Source organism: Globicephala melas, chromosome 2 (genome assembly GCF_963455315.2).
Source record: "Globicephala melas chromosome 2, mGloMel1.2, whole genome shotgun sequence".
Lineage (NCBI taxonomy): Eukaryota > Metazoa > Chordata > Mammalia > Artiodactyla > Delphinidae > Globicephala > Globicephala melas.
Genome location: NC_083315.2, coordinates 133,038,174 through 133,058,381, shown reverse-complemented (window position 1 = coordinate 133,058,381; position 20,208 = coordinate 133,038,174). Strand labels below are relative to the sequence as shown.

The window sequence follows — 20,208 nt, the reverse complement described above, 5'->3', positions numbered from 1 at the left end:
CTTTTTCTTTGGGAGAATGAGAAGGAAAAAAACATTTAGAATATTATAAAATGGAATGGCATGAAGAGTAAAACCACTGTTAATAATGTGTCTAAATACCACACGTTACTTTTGATGTACTGGCACTTAAGTAACTATGCCTGTATCTCTGACTGCGACTCACCTAACCCATCTATGTATCTATCCATCTATGTATCTATATAGGATTGTTCAGGTTTTTTAAATAGCTAACACATTCACAAGGTTCAAAGATAAAAAAGCATGGATACCTCCCTGGATACCACCCTGCCCAGTTCTCTTCCCCACAAAAACCACTGCTCTATTAGTAACGTCTTGTTTATCCTTTTGGAGACTTTTCAAGCATATAAGCATATCTAAATCATTTAACTGTACTAACTTGCTATCTAATAATTAATATGCTATTTAATATGTTTAATAACATTAATTTATTAACATTAAGTAACCTTAGTTGAATATAATACTATCAAAGCCTCAATACATTTAATCATTAATTTTAATTCATTAAATACGTTTGGAGCTCTTTTTGTGACTGTATGAGGCTGTGAGCTTTTCCTAGTTCTGCTGTACAGCCTTGGAGGCCTCCACTGCATGGCTGTACCTGAGTTTACTTAACTGGTCCTCTATCACGAGACATTTAGGTTGTTTGCAATCTTATACCACGAAACCACGCTGCAAGCAATAAGTTGGTAAAAATGTCATTTTGGATGTATGCAGGGGTATCTCGGGGGTAAATCTCTAGAAAGAGGAGAGCTTTAGAAAGAAAAGCTGAGTCAGAGTGCAAGCACTGTGTATTTTTCATAGGTATTTCCAAGTCACTGCCCCATAGAGGTCAGACTAATTTATAGGATGTAGGAGAGCATCTGCTTCCCCACACCTCTGACAAAACCTTTTGGATTTCTGCCAATCTGGTAAGTGAAAAATGGTACCTCTGTGTGATCTAAATTCACATTTCTGTTTTTATAAGCGAGGCTGAGCAGGTTTTCTTATTTTTCAGAACTATTTATCGCCCCCCCCCCACCTTTTTCTGCCCCCACCACATGGCTGGCGGGATCTTATTTCCCCGACCAGGGATTGAACCTGGGCCCCAGCAGTGAAAGCGCCAAGTCCTAACCACTGGATCGCCAGGGAGTTCCCTATTTCCCCTTTTTGATGTATCTACGATACTTTTTTTACATTTGTTTCAACATCATTTAATAATTTAACTCTCCATATAGAAATGCAAAGCCTCCTGGTTGAATCTGTGTTTGCTTTTTCCCTTTATTAGCCTTAATTTTAATTTCCTGTTGTTTTAAAGTACCAAATCTTGAACAGACTCACAGACATAGAAAACAAACTTGTTACCAAGGGGGAAAGCAGGGGGAGGGATAAAATAGGAGTTTGGAATTAACATATATATGCTACTATATATAAAACAGATAACCAACAAAGACCTACTGTATAGCACAGGGAACTATACTCAATACCTCGTAATAACTTATAATGGAAAAGAATCTGAAAAAAGAATATATTTCTGTGTGTATATACATGTATAACTGAATCACTTTGCTGTATACCTGAACCTAACACAACACTGTAAATCAACTATACTTCAATTAAAAAAAAAAGTACCAAATCTTGGATATATTATTAATTCCCTTCTTTTTAAATTAATTGATAATTTTTTCCTGTATTATTTCCTTCCTTCTGCTTTCTTTTGATGTGTTTCTGGACTTTCAATTATATACCACTAAAACTATTCTTGAGCCTGTCCTTTCTTTTTTTAAAATTTTTATTGGAGTATAGTTTATTTCTATAGGACATTCCATCTGAAAGCAGCAGAATACACTTTCTTCTCAAGTGCACATGGACATTCTCCAGGATAGATCACGTCTTGGGTCACAAATCAAGCCTCAGTAAATTTAAGAAAATTGAAATCACATCAGGCATCTTTTCTAATCACAACACTATGAGATTAGAAATCAATTACAGGAAAAAAACTGTAAAAAACACTAACACATGGAGGCTAAACAACATGTTACTAAACCGCCAATGGATAAATGAAGAAATCAAAGAGGAAATCAAAAAAAATACCTAAAGACAAATGACAATGAAAACACAACAATCTAAAACCTATGGGATGCAGCAAAAGCAGTTCCCCTGCAAAAGCAGGGGAAATCTATCAAACGTTTAGAGAAGAGTGAACACCTATCCTTCTCAAACTGTCCTCTACTTTCTTACTGTCATTTTTTAAAAGGAACTTTTTCTGATCAATGTTTAGTTCCTTGAGTTTCTTCCTTCCTTCCAAATAATAAAAGCACTTAAAGGTTTTTACATTTTCTTCCGAATACAACATCAGTCACATCTCATGAGTTATGCTATTAAATGTTTCCACAGTTATTTTTTAAAAGGCCTATAATTGTAGTTTTGATGTCCTCTTTGGTTCAAGTGTTATTCAGGAAGTATTTTGAACATGTTAACTTTTAAAAGTAGCTGGCTCTAAAAATGTTTGTTCTTGTTTTTAGAGTCTCTTTTTTATTGCACTGAGATCTGAGAATGTAGTCTTTATAATTTCTTTCTGCATTTTTAGAATTAAGTGTTTTCTTAGTCTTTTGAAAACCAAATAGGAACAATTTAAATATTATCCTCACCTTTTTCCCCTTGGACATCACCAAACACTACTGTGCTAGAAGTTCTGACTACATATCAAAATAGAGAATCGAAGGAAAAATGTGCTAAAAGTTTCCATGGAAAAAAGAAAGATGTTACCTGAAACATATCCGTATCTTTATCATGTGTGTACTCGACCACCACAGTCTGATTCCTTGACAGAGTGTACGATATGCTGTGTTGACCTTTGCAGCTGATAGCCTAATAATGAAATAAAAAATATAAAAATTTGTTAGAATTTCATTTCAACAACTTACCACAATTCTGTTTGTAGTTAAGAGACATCACTCTACCAGCAAAACCCCAACACAAGCCAGCATTTTCCTAATGGTCAGAGCCTGTCCCTGCTGTGCCCTGAATTACAGAGGAGCCAGCAGTCATAATACTGGGTTTATCAAATATTCATCCTTAATATGAACAATATTTTACTTAAGCCAAATCAAAGTTAACTCACTAGTTTCCAAGACCTGATTTAATCATAGTCCTAGAAAAACATACTTTCTCCATGTTACCTTAACTCAGTGACAGAATTTTCAGACTAATATGATTTAAAATTTCTTATTTCACATTGAAACGGATAAGTCAGCAACATTTTGTAATAGTATTTTTCCTACATGATGGAGATTATGAGAGTAAACGAATCATTGAAAAAAAGTAAAATTCTATAAAAACTTCCATATAATAATGCACTATTTTAGCCAATGATAATCATACTTATACTCTGTTCTACATCTTATTGAAAACTTGTATAAGCACTTGCTTAACCCAGATATTTATTGAGTTAATAAATAAGGTAGCTAAGTTAGTTTTATCGCCTCTATTTTTAGACTAGACTAAAGCTAATAGTCTTTTTCAAAGAATCCAGAAACCAATAATATGATGATGTTCTTATTTCCTCCATAGTGATATATTTCAACCCATTTTATGTTGTGGTCACATACTTTAAAATTTCCAAATTAACGAAGAAGTTTATTTAAATTATACTCCAAATTATTTCAATTACCTTGTCCGTTCAACTTTAACCTACCTTCATTTCCATTCTTTTACATTACGTATAATAAATAAAACTTTAATAAGCCTATCTATTAAACATTTATTGAACAATCACACTGTATGAAGACCAAGAAAGACTAAGACAGCATTTGGAAGTAGCTGGACATACATACAGCACCTAATGAAAATGTACTCTGAACATTTATATTTGACTAATATAATTGCTTAGAGTAATAAATAGTACAACATTCCAAATCAACTTTGAAGTTAGCCTGGTTAATCTCATGGTCCTTCAATCATCTGCCTTCAGGAACTTCATGGTTGAAATGATGCTTTATTGTACATGCTTCATTAAGATAATGCAAGTATTAGAAATGATAATTATTTATACAGTTAATATGATTAGGAAGCTAAAAAAAAATACTTCTTAGACTACTCAACTCCAGTAACAAATATAATCTGAAATTTTCATTGGTCTGAGTCACATAAATTCAGTGGTACTGATATAAGTGACATTTTTTGAAAGTCGAATTAATAAAGAATTATTTCCAATTTAAGGTAAGTGGATGCTTGTTTATCTTCATAGTTAAGTAAAAAAAACCCACTTAAAAATAATTTTATTAAACTCAAACTTACAAAACTGATAACTAGGGGGGTGATTATTTGTACAATAACTTATTTTACAGTTCCTTAAAAAGTATCTGTTGCACTTAAGAGTTTTCCATTTACAAGTGCACCAACTCAAACACAACTTTCTTGGCGCACACACTACACAAAATAAGAATGTCTGTAGTTTGCCAATTATCTGCAAAAGAAGGAGTTAACAAGTGTCAGAACAGAACACCTTTAAAAAAGTTAGACATTTTTGTATGATGGTACCCTCTTAAGTACTGTGTTTCTCAAACTTCCACCAAGGTTGCCTTAACTGGAAGAGAGTTGTGTGAGCCCCTAGACATGTCTGGGAGAGCAATCTAGAAGTGAAGCTTGAAACATTTTACCTTGAAATTAGTCTAAATTTTGTATTCTACTCTTTAACATGCCTGTAGTTTTAACATTTAAACATTTTCAATATTTAAACAAGTTTGCTGGGAAATCAATGCCCCAGGAAGGTCTGCTGTGCTCACCCCACGACCTAGTGCAGCTTCCATGCCACTCTGGGAAGCCCCAGAAATATGCATTTTACAGGCCCTAAGTTGCCCAATTCTTCTAGAGTGTTTTATTCTAAAACTACTCTTGTGGCCCAGACTATCATAAGCATGAATAAGACTATTTATAGGGAGAGCGAGCCCAGTGCCATACCTGGGAACCACCCAGAGCCAAGGGAGCACAAAGACCTTGGCCAGCCCCTGCCCGGCCGCCCTCAACAGGGAAGAAAGCGTGGGGACCCCGAGGCCTTGAATGCCGGATCCAGGTGACCTTGAATGTTGAGCCCATTTAAAGACAAATTATAATTTCAAACTTCCGCCAGTTTTTGAAACGTGGTTTAAACGTGGATCGGCAGAGTTAGGAAAGGTGAACCCTTTGAAGGATAAGAAAACACATTTTCTGAGACTTTTTGAATAGGAACATCTTAACTATGCGCTACATTTTAGAAACCTCTGGATTTGGGGAAGATGGAGAAGTGGGAACAGAGATCCTACAGGGAGAAACAAGTCCCAGAAGATGGAGGGGGCTCTGAGCAGCAGGTGATGAACTCCCCTGTGGCAGGACGGCTGAGGAACTTCAGAATCGGTGTGACCCACCAAAGTCACTTCCAGTCCGGCGGTGGTCTCCCTCTGTGAGTGCTAAACTGGGAGGGGAGGCCCTCCTGCAAAGAGGCCAACAGTCTGCACCCACAGCGGGGAGAAGCATGGAGATGAGCTGGCCCCAGAAGACTGGGATTTAAGCCAGGACTGGGGTTTGGAGCAAAAGGGGGCAGTTGAAACCCAGGCCACCTCCGGGCTCCTCAGAAATAAATGGAAAGGCACCCACTTCCCTTTGATGCCATGAATTAGGGCTCACATGATCTTGTTTGTGCATTAAAGTCTACAGTGGGGCCAGATTTGGGGGATTTGGAGGAAGGTAAGAGGAGAGTTTAAGCTTGACCTCAATTTTTGCTTTCCATCTGCCAAGTGTATGAGGCATTAAGCTTCTTTGGGGTTAGAAGTATCAATTTTTCAGCAATAATTTAATATTTAAAATATGGCTCTTGGAAATACAGCTTCTAGTAAATTACAGATTCACTGACTTGAGTCGATCATTTCAGGTTATTTTGGAAATAAACGTCTCCCCAAGGCACCAAGTTGCTTTCAAATCTATTTCTGAAATATCAGAAAGGAGAGTAGGTAAGGCCTTCTCTTGGCACTCACTGGAGTTCAGTACCAACACAACTACTGTAACATAGTGAGATTCCACTACGCTAGTTCAAATATGGAGACCGAGCGCTTTAAAATGGTAAGGAGAGCTAGCCCAACCAACTTGCCTAGCAGACAATACTGATTGGCCATATTTGCTTTCCTACTGTGATGAGAAGCCAGGGTTGCTGACTCCCTCTTATGTCGCTACCATGCTCAAAGGCAGGTCTGGTCTTCGGTGGTCTCCACCCCCGGCAGTGAGGGCGTGGCAGGCTTTCAAGGAAAGTCAGATGAGTGAATGGACTGCAACGGATTCAAGATGAGACTTGGAGCTTCTTTCCTCGGGTCTTCTCAACCTCTCCCTTACCTTTCACCAGCAACGGTACCAACACTGACACCCTCAGCTCAAATTTATTACGTGTGAATTTTATGGGGTTAAAAATATCACGATTGGACAATTACAAATTAGACACAATTACAGATCCAGAGAAGGAAAGATTCCAACTTTATCCGGTTTAGGAAGTTCAGCACTGCCCCACCCAGGTGCCCAAACCAAGGCCCTTTCTGAGCCAGGACACTGTCTTCCCAGTTGAAGATGCTTTCTTAGGGTTACTCTACTTGTGCCACAGGCGCGGCTCACCTGAGCCATTCTCTGTCATTCAGGGGAACAGCTAGAACTGGTTGTCCTTGTTCAACTTCAACTAACTGACAGAGTCCTCCAAGCCTCCAGACTTTAAAACAAACATGGTTCACAAGGTCTGCAGAATTTTCTTCCTCTTATAAACCCCTATGTACATACATAAGGCACTTAAGAAGATATATAATACGTAATGATACCAGAAAGGCAATCCTGCAAGATGCATAATGGGATAGGTACATGTATTCATGGAAGTCAAAGAGCTTTCAATCAATTATTAAAAGTATAAGTAAAATACTCTAATCTTTTATTAAGAAGCTGTGGGGTTAGTGTTCAATCACAAAGTAAAAAAGGGAGAAAGCCCGATCAGAAACTAACTGGCTTCTAGAAAATACTAACTTATTACAGTTATGAGTTAGCTCATTTAATTCAAGCTCCATAAGGCTGCTAAGTGAGCCTTTATCAACTGTGTAGGGAGAGAAAATGGAATTCATCACTAAGGCAGACATCGTTGGTTGCCTACCTAATGCCCTTCACCCTGCTAGCTGAGTGGCTGCCCATGACAATGTCTGAAAAGGAAAAGAGCAGCTCTCCCAGCCTCCTCTGAAGTGAGCATGTGGAAAGGTGACCCAATCCTGACCGGCGGGACTTTGGAGAAATCTGGTGTGGAGCTCCTGGAATGGGAGACATCAAGAAAGATACTTTCCTTTCTCTGTTAATAGAAGAAATGAATGATGATTAAGGGGTATCTGGAGCTGAGGTGGCCATCAGGCAATAGTAAAGGAAGGTCAAAAGACTCTCAGAGAAGCAAACTGGGCCCCAACATCTTTGAGCTGAACCAAATCGGAAACTGTCTGCCCCTGACTACTTCTGTGAGAAAAATGAGGGGTTTTAGGGTGCTTTGGGTTGGGTATTTTGCTACTTGCAGTGTAAAGCATCATTACATTGTTCAGTCCAAACTTTTTCTCCTCCTGGGTTTCCTCTTTTAGTCAATAGTGTAACCATATTCCAATCACTCATACTTAAAACCTCCGTGTCATCTCTCGGCCCTCTCTTGCCACTGTTGTCCAGATACAGTTAATTATTACCGTCATACTTAAAATCTAATCATGAGTCAAAGCCAAGCTCACCGATTTTACTGCCTTAAGGCACAAATCAAATACAAAGTAGAATAAACAATGTGCAACATTTCACTTTTTCTCCTCAAATACAAAGTAGTTGTTGGGCAACCAGTAATTACAAAGCTGATTTATTCCCCAAAGGAGTTTTACAACCAGCTCCTTTATAGCCCATAACTTTCTACTTTGGAGATTATTAGGTGTAATCTAATTCATCTTCCCTTGACCCTGGGCTGCCCTCAGTAACTTGCTTGACCAACAGAATGCAGCAGAAGTGACAGACGGGACTTGGAGGCTTGCAGCTTCCCCTTGCTGCCCTCAAACACTTGCTCTTGGAGTTCTGAGCCGCCATATAAGACACCTAACTACTTGGAAGCCACCACACTACAAGAAGCCCAAGCTACGAGAAGGGCCTTGGAGACTGAAATGCCACGTGGGGAGAAGGAGGCCACGGAGAAGCAAGACCCAGACATGTGAGTGAAGGAGCCACCTTGGAAATGGACCCTCCAGTGCCAGCTGCCCCAGCATTTGCCACGTGGACCAGAGACACTGCCATGGGAGCTCTTCCCAAATTCCTGACCCACAAAATTATCAACAAAATCAAATGTTTTTTGCTAAGCCACTAAGTGTTGTAGTAGTTAGCTACACAACTAAAGACGACTGGACCAATCCGTTTTCAAGGCCTACTGGCGCCAGAGCCTCTTTTCTGTCTTATCTGACTTATCACGTAAGTCATCACGGTGATTTGTGTGTTCACCTTCCCTGTGCCCCAGGGCACGGTACAGGTATAGGTAGCACGGTGCCTTCACAGAGAGCAGGGGCTGTGCTTCTGATGGCACTCTCATGAGGTCCTGAATGCATATGAAGAGGCTGTCTGTGGTTAGAGCAAGTATATATTTTTACTGTGATAATCTTCAGTTGTCGGATGACTGAGAAGAAAATTTTGTATTAGTATTTAAAATTAATATTTATAGATCAACATATAAAAGGCACCTGTAAAGCATTCAAAGCCTTTCAGAGAAGACAAAGCATGTCACATGGACAATTTTTAGTCCTTACACATTTGGAGCAGGAATAGAAGAGATACTAGGAAGACAGGAGAAGAAAACAACCAGATGTGTTGGAAGCTATGATGTAAAACTTTGACAAACCACACACAGCATGTACGTTAATGGGGCATGCCTTACTAAACGAGAGCCAGCCTCATTTAAGGGGATGTAATATGTGTGTGTGTGTGTGTGTGTGTGTGTGAATCTGAGTTTCCAATGAAATGAAATTCCTTTTCTCCAAATCCACACCATATTTTCTATTACTATATCTTAGAACCAAATCACTCAAGGGTTTGACAATCGCCCTTGTCTAGATGTCCAGGATGCTGACTGTTACAGAACCACAGTTACTCTTCCTGTGCCACACAGCACTGGACTAAATCTAAGGAATGTGTTTTTGCAAACAGCAGCACCCTCTGTAGTTTCTCTCCTTGGGAGTAGATGGAATTAATGTTCTTTTTGCCCCTGAAAAGAGAGTGCCAGGGCTTCCCTGGTGGCGCGGTGGTTGAGAGTCCGCCTGCCGATGCAGGGGACACGGGTTCATGCCCCGGTCCGGGAAGATCCCACATGCCGCGGAGCGGCTGGGCCCGTGAGCCATGGCCACTGAGCCTGCGCGTCCGGAGCCTGTGCTCCGCAACGGGAGAGGCCACGGCAGCGAGAGGCCCGCGTACCGCAAAAAAAAAACCCCAAAAAACTGAGTGCCAGACACCTGGCACTCTTACATGCTTACATGTTCAAGGAAACTTTTCCAGATCTCAAGTTTTCACAGAGCTGCTCTGAAGAGTTTTGCATCATGTGTCTGAATATGGTGGCATTCTCTGATGCTGCTCACCACATCCCATCTTTCAGTTTCCAAGGAAACATCTCAGGAAGAAGTCAAAGATGCTCTCACAGCCCATCAGATAGGGACAATCCTAGGAAAAGTCCTGCACAGTCTACTCATGGAGCCAGAGACCCCTTTGTCTTTTGGGTTCCACCAAGAAACATAATATGAGCTTGTGTTCTCAATAGCCTTCTAAACGATGTCCATAACCCGGCACTCTTTAATAAGGCACAGTAGATAAGGTACAGACTGCCCAGCCAATTATTCTGCATGTTTTAGGCAAGTTTATTTTCAGCCACCTTAACTATTAACTCTAATTTGTAAGTTAATATTTCAGCCCATCGTACAACTTAAATAAATATGCAAAACTATTACCACAGAAAGGACCTGATAAAATGGAAAACAACTACATTGATCTCTGGCAGCCATTCTGGTTATAAATACAAGCCTTCTATGACAGGGTGGATTGCTATAGGGACAACATTGTTAATTAGTATGGAAAAACTTAATAACGGAATCTGTTTTGGGATAGGACTGAAAAGGGCCAAGGAACGGAACCTTCTTCGTTCAAAAACACCTTCTGGTATTTATGTTTAGAGCAGAAATGTGCACACCTATGAGCAGATAAACGGGTTTGCTGTGAATTCTGCAGCATATTGGAAATACCTGATGACTAATTTTACTACCCAGAGCCCCGTGTCCACTGTGATGCTGGGACAGTGTGGGTGGGGCTGGGAACTAGAGGGTATCAGCACATACGGGCGCTTGGCAGCTGCCCCGTGAGGTCTCTGGCGTTGCTTCGCCTTGCTGCAGTATCCACTGACGATCCAGCACATGTCTGGACACGGGGCAAAAGGGAATATTCACGACAGATGGTTTATCAATACGACTACCCAGTGTATCCCGCTGAGCTTCAAGTTTACGGGTACTCCAGCAAAGGAGAATAAGACCATGTGTGGACATCGCAGAGATCAATGGCCAGTGGATTCTGATGTCGAGAAAAACCACACACTGGACCCCGGGTTTGGATCCTAGTTCAGTCACTCACCCACTGTCACCATGTCACTGGAGTCTTTGGTTATCACCTTTATAATTTATCAACAGAAGGACTCCATGTCAGTAGCACTGATTTCATTGTATGCAAAGCAGAGGGAACAATGTATAACACAGCATTGTCTCTTCTCAAATATAAACCTGCACTTAAAGCACTGCTTCCTGACCCAAGGGGTTACCATCACTTCCTTGTGGTCCGTAACACAGGCTTCAGAGATGACTATTCTGTTTAGCTTTAAATATATGTTAAATATTGAGTGTATTAATTAAAGATAATCCTGGTATGAAAAACATGTTTTTCCAGAACTAATGACTTTTATGTCATGCTGACAAGTATAATTAGGCAGTAAATCTCAACCAGTCTGGTTCAAATTGCTACAAGGAAGATGAGATCTCTGCCATCCTTGTCAATTTAGGTATAAAATACGTATGAGTGCTATTTCTAAAGAGAGGAGGTGGCTAAAGGAATTCATAATTTATTTTGCATAAACCTACTCTTTAAAATACTCTCTTTTCAAGGAGCCATATTTCAAATGGGTGCCTGAACCATTAGAAAAATGGTTAGAAAAATGCTAACTTGGATTTCATCAAAATCAACGGTGTCTTGTACGATAAATAAATCAAAGTGGTAAGCCTATTCGTTAGACGCAATGGCTTTGAACTTAGCAGTGGGCCACTCCCACGCCCGTCTGGGATCGGCTCACTGAGCTATTCGACAAACGTTGGCAGAGAACCTGGTGCATGCACAGTGCCGGGGCAGCCGCGGTCAATCAATCGAGCAAACAAAGATGCCAGAGAGGGTGAGAATGTTTGAGGAGAACGTGTTCCTAACTTGGAGTCACTCCTAATTACACTGAAGCTGGATTTGGTCGTTGGTACCAGTCACAAGAGATGACCTATATAGTTTGGAGAATAAGACACACCCGAAGGCTTGTGGCTGGAGAGCTGGGCAGGAACACGTCCGCAGGCCTTGCAGAAATCTGGCCCCAGGAATTCTTACCACTTTACACTGATGGAATGAAAAGCTCCTTGAGGGCAGGAACTCCTGTCTTTTTAAACCTGCCTTCGATTCAGGCAGTATATTGCATGGCTAACAGTACAGATCAGGCTGGATTCCCACTCCACTGATGACCAGCTGCGGGACTCTGGGCAAGTTACTTCAATGCTCTGTGCCTCAGTTTTGTCATCTTACAAGTGCTGGTCCTGGGTCCAGGAAGGTCAGTGCTGGCTGAGGACAAAGATGCTTTAGCTACTTCTATATCCACCCAGTTTATCACAAAGTGCTGAACAAGTGACAGGTTCAGATCCAAGTCTGTACAGATTATGTCACTGTACTTTTTAAACCTAACCTAAGCTAACCTAATGTGCAATCTCCTCTTTCCGTTATTTTGTCTCCTGTCTTTTGGAAAATAGGGATGATGTGCTGTTTTCCCACAGAGCAATGCTGTGACTAGGACACACATCTAGACACACGAACAGGTTACGTTACCAATCACATGTGTGCACTGGTCACTATCAATGACGGTCTATTTCAAATGGTGACTCTGAAAGTGCACCCTTTTCAAACACATTTCCCCCAAAGCAGGAGAGGACAAGGAAGGGGTACAGCCCTGTTAGTGCAAGGTGGCACTCTGGCACTCCATCCATCTCAGTGCCCACACGTGTCCAATGTCCGAAGTGGCGACTACCTTGGGGTCTAACCCTGTGGCAAGGACCACCGTGGTCACCTGGGGAAGGATGCGGGGTCACGCTCGTCTGGTAGGAGATAAAGAAACTGACCTCCAACAAATTCATTCATCAAAACAGCAATGCATTTGCTTCGGAACATTTTACGGTTCTAGATGTGAGCAAGAAGGGGCATAGGAAGAACGGAAGAAAGACGCAATGTATTTGTGAAACGCTAAGTATTGCAGTGAAAATTAAACCAATGATGAGATTACCTCTTTGTTGTACACAAACAAGACTAGGGAAGAGAGAGAGAGAGAAACCTAATTGTGGTCTCCTGTAACAGGAATTGGTAAACTTTAAGAGGAGATATTTAGCCAGTCAATGGACAATGCTTTAAGGGATGGGTGTGAATCTGTCTGCTGCAACATCTAACATTTACTTATCTGAATATTTAAGTATCTGCATACATATGATCTACTTGCCACAAGAGACAAAGCCAACTGAAAGAAGGAGCCCTAATAAATATGAATTAAAAATGAAGTATCTTACAAAATGACTATGTTGAAAAAGTAAAATCAGTTCAGTAATTCCATTTATATACTTTTATAAATAATATACTTTATATAAGTCATGCATTTACTGGGTAAAAAAAAGCATATTTTGTTTCTAAAGAGCACTGGAGAGAAAATACATAGGTATCTACCGTGAACTATGTGTTGCAGTGAGCCAACAGTAAATGCAAGCCTTAATTTGTTGCCATGAGCAGGCAAACTTCCAGATACTATAAACTGAATATGACACAAATCGATTTTATACCAAGATATCCAAAGACCCGCCATATAATTATTTTAATATGTGGGCCAGTTTATCAGCTGTCAAAACGATCCCTTGAGTAGTGAAGAATAAAAAGACTAAAATTTACCCTGGTTCAAAATAAAATGAAATACAAAACCCTACTGATTACCTATAGTGAAAAAAGCAAAAACTCTCATTTAAAAGACGTTAAAAAGAAAAAAAAAAACGGGAAGGGGGGAGGCTCAATTTTTCCCCTCATTTTACTTGGATTTTTATTTTTTATTTTTTGCAGTACGCGGGCCTCTCACTGTTGTGGCCTCTCCCGTTGCGGAGCACAGGCTCCAGACGCGCAGGCTCAGTGGCCATGGCTCACGGGCCCAGCCGCTCCGCGGCATGTGGGATCTTCCCGGACCGGGGCACGAACCCGTGTTCCCTGCATCAGCAGGCGAACTCTCAACCACTGCGCCACCAGGGAAGCCCTGGATTTTTATTTTTAAGGCTTGGCCTTGATATAAAATTTGCCCGTCTGCTGCAGGATCTCATTTTCGCTATGGAGTAAAACCAGTTGGATAAGGCCACGTCGTAGTTATGTAGAGACATGGAGATATTTACTCTCAAAAGACAACATTTATCTTGGCAGTTGGCATTTTCAAGATGTTAGGCCGGCTAGAATCATGCAGGTTCCAATCCTAATATATAAAACTTTGAGTAAGACAATGGCTGAAGTACAAGGAAAAACATATATGTACCTAACATGTGTGCCTGCCCCTGCTCCCCCAAGCGTTCATACGCGCTTTTGGAAGAAGTTTGGATATACATTTGAATGTTCCTCCTCAAGCCTCATTCAACTGAACTTCTTAAAAGGGCCCTTGTTATCTGTGTCCTTGGGTCGTATTCTGAAACTGTTTCTTAACCTGTAAAGTGAAACACTTGCCTTGAAGAGCTGTTGAAAAAACTCAGATGATGTTTGTAAAGGAACCAGAGTCCAGTGCCCAGCACATAATAATTACTATTACAGCCAGCTATTTTTATGACTAAAACATAATCTCTATCAGATAACTTAATACTTAATTTTACAGAGGCCTCCAGATTCTTGACTGATTTGGAAGGCAGAGAATATTGTTAATTGGGTAATATGTGCACAGAGTACCAAACATTACCAGTGAATAGAATGCTCCTTCCAATGTAGCCCTCGGTCACGGAGAGCGCCTCTAGTACTAGTTCTATGTATATCTTTTCAGGGAGTATCGGTGTCTGTGCTAACGTAGCACAGGTGGTAGAAATGAGAGCACACTGTCCACAGAGGTCTGTCCCCTGCTTCTCTCACTTTACAGTACAACTTGTACAATGGTCTGCATCACCTGCCTATTTGTGCCTCCTCATTCTTTTCGATGTGTAGATATAGCCTGATTTTTCAATCTTTTAAAATTATTTAACAAAAAAATTAAGAAATAAATTTTCTATTTTACAAGCAATGTTGCAACGAATATCCGTGTATTCAATTTGCATACAGGGGAATATATCTATAGGATAAATTCCTAGAGATACAATTGCTGGATCAAATGATATGTGCATTTTTAATATTGATAGTTATTGTCGAACTACTTTTTGTAGAAGTGATACCAATTTAGATTCTCACCAGATGTATATGAGAGGGTGTTTCCACTACCCTCACCAACATAGAGAGTTATTAAGTGTTATGGTCTGTATTGTATGATATGTGAAAATGATATCACTGTGCTTTAAGCATTTCTATTATCATTACTGAAGCTGAATGTGTTTTAAAATGCTTAAAAGTCATCTCTTTTCTTTACTGTGAACTGTTTATATCTTTGTCCATTACTCTTTTGGTCTTTTTCATACTGATTTGTAGGTATTCTTTATATATTACCCCCATTGTCTGTGATATGAGCTGCAAATTCCCACCACTCATTTGGCTTTTGACTTTATTTAATGTGTTTTTGCCATACAGATTATTTTTAGAAGTTTATATAGTGAAACATCAGTATTTTTTTTCTCATTTCCAGATTTTACCTCATAATTAGAAAGGCTTTCCTCAATCCCAAATAAAGTGAACAATTTTCCATTCTTTAGTACATTTATGATTTTACTTTTTATGTTTAAAAATATTACTTGCACACTTATATGAACAGTCGTGAGTGCGTATAAAGACAAGTTTCTATTTTCAGCATGTAAAAGTCGTATTACAAGCATACGACCCAAGACTTTTCTTTTTCCTTGTTGTTTCCTACACATTTTGCTTAGAGAAAGTGATGCTGTTATTTGATACATAATGATCACAACTCTTAGGTCTTCATTGGGTTGTATCCCTTTTCATTATAAATAAACTTTCTTTGACTTAATACCTTTTTTTTAAACCATGAATTCAATTTTCCTTAATGTTAAGACTGTAACTTTGACTCTTTTTGTTTGTTTGCATTTCTTTGGTATGCTCCATAATTTTACCCCCAATCTAGATCATTTTGTTTTAGATGTGTTTTATATACAGCCTATAATTGTATTTTTCTACGTGATCCAATTCTTTTAATATGTAAGTTTAGAACATTCACATTTATTGATAGGTACAAGATATATCTATACCCTCTGCCTGTATTGCTATTATCGCCTTTTATTATAGAAACAACTTTACTAAGGTCTAAGTGAGACACAATAAACTGCATCTATTTAAAATGTACAATTTGATAAGTTTCAACATGTTTATGTACCTATAAAACCATCATAATAAAATTGTGCACATATCTATAACCCACAGAAGTTTCCTCACCATGCCCCTTTGTAATTCATACTTCCCTTCCAGCTGCTTCTTCATGTCCAGGCAGCCAATGATTTGTTTTCTATCACTATAGATATTATATTGCACTTTCTGTCATTTTATAGGAATGAAATCTTACACTATGTACTATTTTATAATTCTGGCTTTTTTTATTTAGCATCATTATTTTTAGATTGATCCATTTAGTTGCACATATCAATAGTTCATTACTTTTATGCTGGGCAGTATTCCCTTGTAGGAATAAACTAAAATTTGTTTATCAATTCATCTGTTGATGGATATCAGGTTACTCGTTTTTGGCTACTGCAAATAAAGCTGTTATGAACATTTATGTCCAAGTGTTCGTATAAACATATGCTTTCATTTCTTGATCAAATACCTAGAAGTGGAATAGCTGGACATATGGTAGGTGTACGATAAACTTTTAAAGAAACTGCCAGATTGTTTTCCAAATTGGTTGTACCATTTGGTATTCGCATCAGCAATGAACGTGAGTTCCAATTGCTCCACATCCTGCCAACCCTTGGTATTGTCATCTTTTCATTTCAGCCATCCTTATGAGTATGTAGTGGTATCTCACTGTGGTTTTAATTTGTATTTCTTTAATGAGTAATGACATTGAGAATCTCTTTATGTGCTAATTTGCCGTCTATATATCTTCTTTGGTGAAATGTCTGTTCAAATCTTTGCCTATTAAAAAAAATTAGGTTATTTCTTATTATTGAGTTCTGAGAACTCTTTATATATTCTGAATACAAATCCTTTACCATATATATGACTTGCAAATTTTTTTCACAGTCTGGCATAGCTTTTCATTCTCTGAACAATTTCTTTCAAAGAGCAGAAGTTCTTATTTTTTATGTTTGTCAATTTGTTCTTTTACAAATCAAGTTTGCTTTTGTATCTAAGAAATTTTTGTCTAATCCAAAATCACAAAGATGTTTTTCCCTATGTTTCCTTTTAGAAGTTTTATATTTAGGTCTATGATCCATCCTAAGCTAATTTTTGTACACAGTAAAAGGAATGGATCAAAGTTCATATTTCTGCATATGGATACCCAAATGGTCCAGCACCACCGGTTTAAAAGGCTAAACTTTTCAACTAAGTTGCCTTTGCACCTTTGTTGAAAATCAGTTGTCCACGTATGTGCAGGCCTATTTTTGACCCTATTCTATTGATCTATATTTATATCTTTACATCAGTACCACATTGTCTTAATTATTGTAGTTTCAAAAATGTCTTGAAGTCAGTTAGTGTAAGTATTTCAATTCTGTTCTTCTTTTTCAAAACTGTTCTGGCTTTTTTAGGTTTTTGCATTTTCAAGTAAACATTATTTCTTTTTTTAAAAAGCCTGCTGGAATTTTGATAGGGAGTGTGTTGAACTTACAAATCAATTTGGGAAGAATTGATACCAACACTGAGTTTCCTGATCTACGAACATGGACCATCTCTTCATATATTTGGAGATGTGGTACAACTCTCAGCAAAGTTTTGTAGTGTTTAGCGTGCAGGTCTTGCACATCTTTTGTTAGCTTCATCCTTAAGTGCAGTTGATTCTTGTTATTCACCATAGTTATGTTCTATAAAGTTGCTGCAAACAGTGAATTCATGAATACCTCGGAGAAATACAGGGTAAGCTTCCTGTGAGTCGTGGGTCACAACATTTTTATCAGCTGCTCAATACATAACCTTGTTTTATATGTGTTTCTGTTTAAAGACACCTTGTTTAATACACACTTCTTACAAATAATTAATTGTCAAACAGGCAGAGTGTCATTTTGTTCAACCTCAAGTGGCAACTCAAATTTTTCACCATATGCTGCTCATCCCCACAAATGGCTGTGGATGTGCTGTTAAGTATTGGTTTTGGGGACACCAATAAATTTTAGTAAGTAGGTGAATGTGCAAATATGGCATCTGAAAATAATGAAGATCGTATTTCACATTTTTGATGCTACTGTAAGTGGTAGTTGTTTAAAATTAATTTCTGAGCTTCTGTAGTATCCTTTTAAAAAATCTTTCACATTATGGTCTGTGCTTTCTTTGCCTTATGTTCTGTATTTCATATGATTACTTAGAAGGCTTATATTTCTATTTTTGTGGTTACTTTTACATATAAAACTATATAAATCTGGTTACACTCATTAACTCTCTAATAAGGGCAATGATAAATGAGAATATTTTCATTTCCTCTCTACCATCCTCCTACACACACTTTTAATTGATTTTACAATGTTTACTGCTGTTTGCTTTTTAAAAAACCATTAAAGATACTTATATCTTTCTGTTTTAAATGATAGTTATCTCCCAGCTATAAAATCTGAGGACATTAGCATGCATACAGCACTTTTCACCTTTTCTCCTCTTCCTCTCTGACCTTTTATTTCATTATTTGTTATTTCTACCTTGCAAAATTTAAAACATTTATATTCTATTTTGTGACAATCACTCTTACTTTGTTTTCAGTCCTACAGAGAGTGCTTAATTCAACATCTAGATGCCAGTCTCTTTGCAACAATTCTTCATTCACCTCCTATTTGGCTGAAATTTGTCTTCTGGTAATTTCTTCAGTCAAGGATCATAAAAATTCTACATCCTAAGTGCTTGCATGTTTATCAATATTTGTCTGTTAGCTGTATGTGTAGAAGAAATTTGGAGTAAGTAAAGAAATCTTGGGTCACTAGATTATGAAGTCCTTGGGCAAAAAAATCTAAGCATCTAGCATAGTGCAATAATCTTTTGAACAACCACCAGATGAAATGAGTCACTAACAAAGATGGATGAAAGGTCTTGCACACAAAAATATTTTCCTCTGTGCATATTCTATCTTAAGACTTTTACAGTCTGGCTATATTTGGTGAGAATATCATCCAAAGAAATCAGGGATATTATATAACAAGAATCAAGTGGGGTCAATGACAGCACTGGGACATAATGTGACAATGGAAAGAATGTCAGGTCAGGAGCAAGACACTTACTAGCTTGAGGCTCAGCCCCAAGACCAACTAACCACGTCCTTCTGTGTGTTACTAAAACCTTACAAACCTGGTGAAAGAGGAAAGCAGTGGCACAGATTTCAAATGCCACTTTTCACTGTAAGAATACATTCTACGTAGGGAGAAGAATTATCATTATCACCCCCTACCCAACCTCAGCTATTATTAAAATTGTTTACATTCCTTGAGAAATTAAGGGCTGAAGGACAAGAAGAGGGGGTAAGGGATATCTCAGAAAAAAGTGTGACATGAAAAATCTGTAGATAATCCACTTACACATAATCAAAAAATCAATGAGAGAGTAAAATGGCTTGATGCTGAGTGCACTGGGAATTCAGATCTGACTTGGTTATTAAGTCAATAAGATTATTATTATTGATGAAAAGATCTATCCATGAAGCGGATAACACAATGTGTATTCCTTAGGTGATGCTGAGGAACAAAACTCTGAGAACTGCAGCTAAAAATGACCAGGGTCAATGCTCTGTTATTATACTTGCGTCTAGCTAAAGGAAGACAAATGAAGGGACAGATCTGCCTTAGGACTCTGCCTGAAGACTGCTGCTTAAAATAAACCAGCCCTGCCTCTAATGGTTTTGGGGAAGAGACAATATAAATACATTCAACAAACAAATGTGTTGCTATCTAGTGGATGAAGCCTATGCTGAATGGGAAACCCTGTGGATGCCACCTATCAAAGCAACTTTTCAGGAATAAACCTGTGTGACCAGAGCAAGTGTGTCTCATTTATGGTACTAGGAAAGTCAGCACCCTTCAGCCATATATTTATATATTAAGTTTAATTAGGTTAGCAATCTAAACGCATAAAATCCTCTGCTTGGATACCACTCTAAAAATAAGAAACTCAAAACAGATTTATAAAATAAGATAAACATCTGCACCTTAATAACCAAATCAGTAATGATTTCTGCATCTATAGTGCTTGTTCAAGGTAGAGCATTCTCATGTATATTATTTTACTTGATCATCTGGCACACACAACCACTACAATGTGGATATAATTATCCCCGTTTTGTAAAATAAGGAAACTGACCTGGAGAGGGTAAGTCATTTCCTTAGTGAATGGGTAAGTCTACACTGCGCTGAAAACTCTCTTCATTATACTTCATTGCTTTTTTACAAAACAATTTCCAACTCTGGGAGAGGGCATTTATACAAACTTTCATAATCATATATAACTTTTTCTACAAAGAAAAAGCAATCTGGGATTTTGATTGAAACTGCTGAATCTATAGACCAATTTTTGGGAAAACTGGCATCT

The 20,208-nt window shown here is 38.4% G+C and overlaps 1 protein-coding gene across 2 annotated transcripts in view; it reads right to left on the bottom strand.

Annotated features, from left to right (window-relative positions):
- The window catches only part of PELI2 (pellino E3 ubiquitin protein ligase family member 2), a 201,966-nt gene that overhangs the window by 30,132 nt on the left and 151,626 nt on the right, over positions 1–20,208 (bottom strand). For both annotated transcript variants that reach the window (XM_060294844.2, XM_060294845.1), the window contains one exon: positions 2,767–2,868. In XM_060294844.2, coding sequence (XP_060150827.1) covers positions 2,767–2,868 — 102 coding nt within the window. The remainder of the gene's footprint in view (positions 1–2,766; positions 2,869–20,208) is intronic.